The sequence below is a fragment of the Ichthyophthirius multifiliis genome, assembly GCF_000220395.1.
Source record: "Ichthyophthirius multifiliis unplaced genomic scaffold scaff_1120509249827, whole genome shotgun sequence".
Classification (NCBI taxonomy): Eukaryota; Ciliophora; class Oligohymenophorea; order Hymenostomatida; genus Ichthyophthirius; species Ichthyophthirius multifiliis.
This window is the reverse complement of record NW_004087265.1, coordinates 3,513-4,775: the sequence shown is the minus strand read 5'-3', so window position 1 is coordinate 4,775 and position 1,263 is coordinate 3,513. Positions and strand designations below refer to the sequence as shown.

General features: G+C 22.3%; 1 protein-coding gene across 1 annotated transcript; it reads right to left on the bottom strand. All coding sequences in view use genetic code 6, as the record gives it.

The window, feature by feature from the left end:
- Positions 1–206: 206 nt before the first annotated feature.
- On the bottom strand, positions 207–1,037 carry IMG5_036100 (hypothetical protein; the record flags this gene model as incomplete). The annotated part of the gene is made up of 1 exon (XM_004038999.1): positions 207–1,037. A coding segment is annotated over one exon (831 nt), but the record flags the coding sequence as incomplete, so codon positions are not given.
- Positions 1,038–1,263: the final 226 nt, after the last annotated feature.

Below are 1,263 nucleotides of genomic sequence, written 5' to 3'. Positions count from 1 at the left end.
TTAATTTAATCTAAGATAACCTTTTAAAGCTTTTCTTGGATTAATTTTTGGAGTGGCTAATCGTATTTTTAGAATTCTCCCTTGTTATTTAATTGCTATACTAATTTATTGGTAAATTGTAAACCATTTTGGCTCTTCTCCTACTTGGGATCTTTTTGTAAATTTAGCAAATAAATGTTATGATAAATGGTACTTAAAAATATTTTTCATAGATAATTTATTCGATAATGGTTAATAATGCTTTGGATGGGGATGGTATTTGTCGAATGATTTCCAAATGTTTTTAGTTTCAATGATTATGATAATGGTATATGCAACAAATAAAAAAGCAGGAAAAATAATGATTTTATTAATTACTGGAATATTTATAGGTGTAAGTATTTATTTATCTTTTTATTATGAAATTTTGATTCCTTGTTGTTCATAAAAAAGTGCTTTAAATAGTAATGTGTTTACAAACTATTATGTAAAGCCATGGACTAGATGTCCTCCTTATTTTTTAGGACTTTTTTTAGGAATAATGTATAGAGAATATTATTAAGATAAAAATAAAGAAAATAAAATTTCTTTTATTTCCAAAATATAAAACTCATGTTAACATACTTGGATTAAATGGATTTATTACATAATTTCACTTTCAATTATTGGAGGAATTGTTTACGGCCCAATATTTTTATAAGTTAATGGGTAATATTATTGGCCTTTAAATGTATAATATTTTTGGTCAGGCTCATCTAAAATAATTTATGCTATTGGATTAAGTATATTTATACTTCCAGGTATTTGTGGATCCAAAGATTTAATTGTTAAAATATTGAGTAATAAGGGATTTGCTTTTATTGCAAGACTTAGTTTTTGTGGATATTTAATTCATTTTATAATCCTTTTATACACATTGTATGGTTTTGAAGATTCTGTTTATTTAGATATCGAGAATATGATTTATCTGTTTATTGCTGAAGCTTTTTTTAGTCTTATTGCTGCAGCAGTTTTATCTTTACTTATTGAAATTCCTATAATGAATTTAGCTGGTATACTTTTAAGGGGCAAAGTTTAAGAAAAAAAGAAAGATATTTAAAAATAAGTTGAATGAAAAATATTATTAAAATTAATTATTGATAAAGAAATTGGCAAATTAATTAAAATTAATAATTAAAAATATAAAAATATATTTTTTTATTTAGTTTTTTATTTTATAAATAAATATTTTATATCATTTTTTATTTTATCTAATTTCGCTTAGAAAAGAGAAAAAAAAAGTTC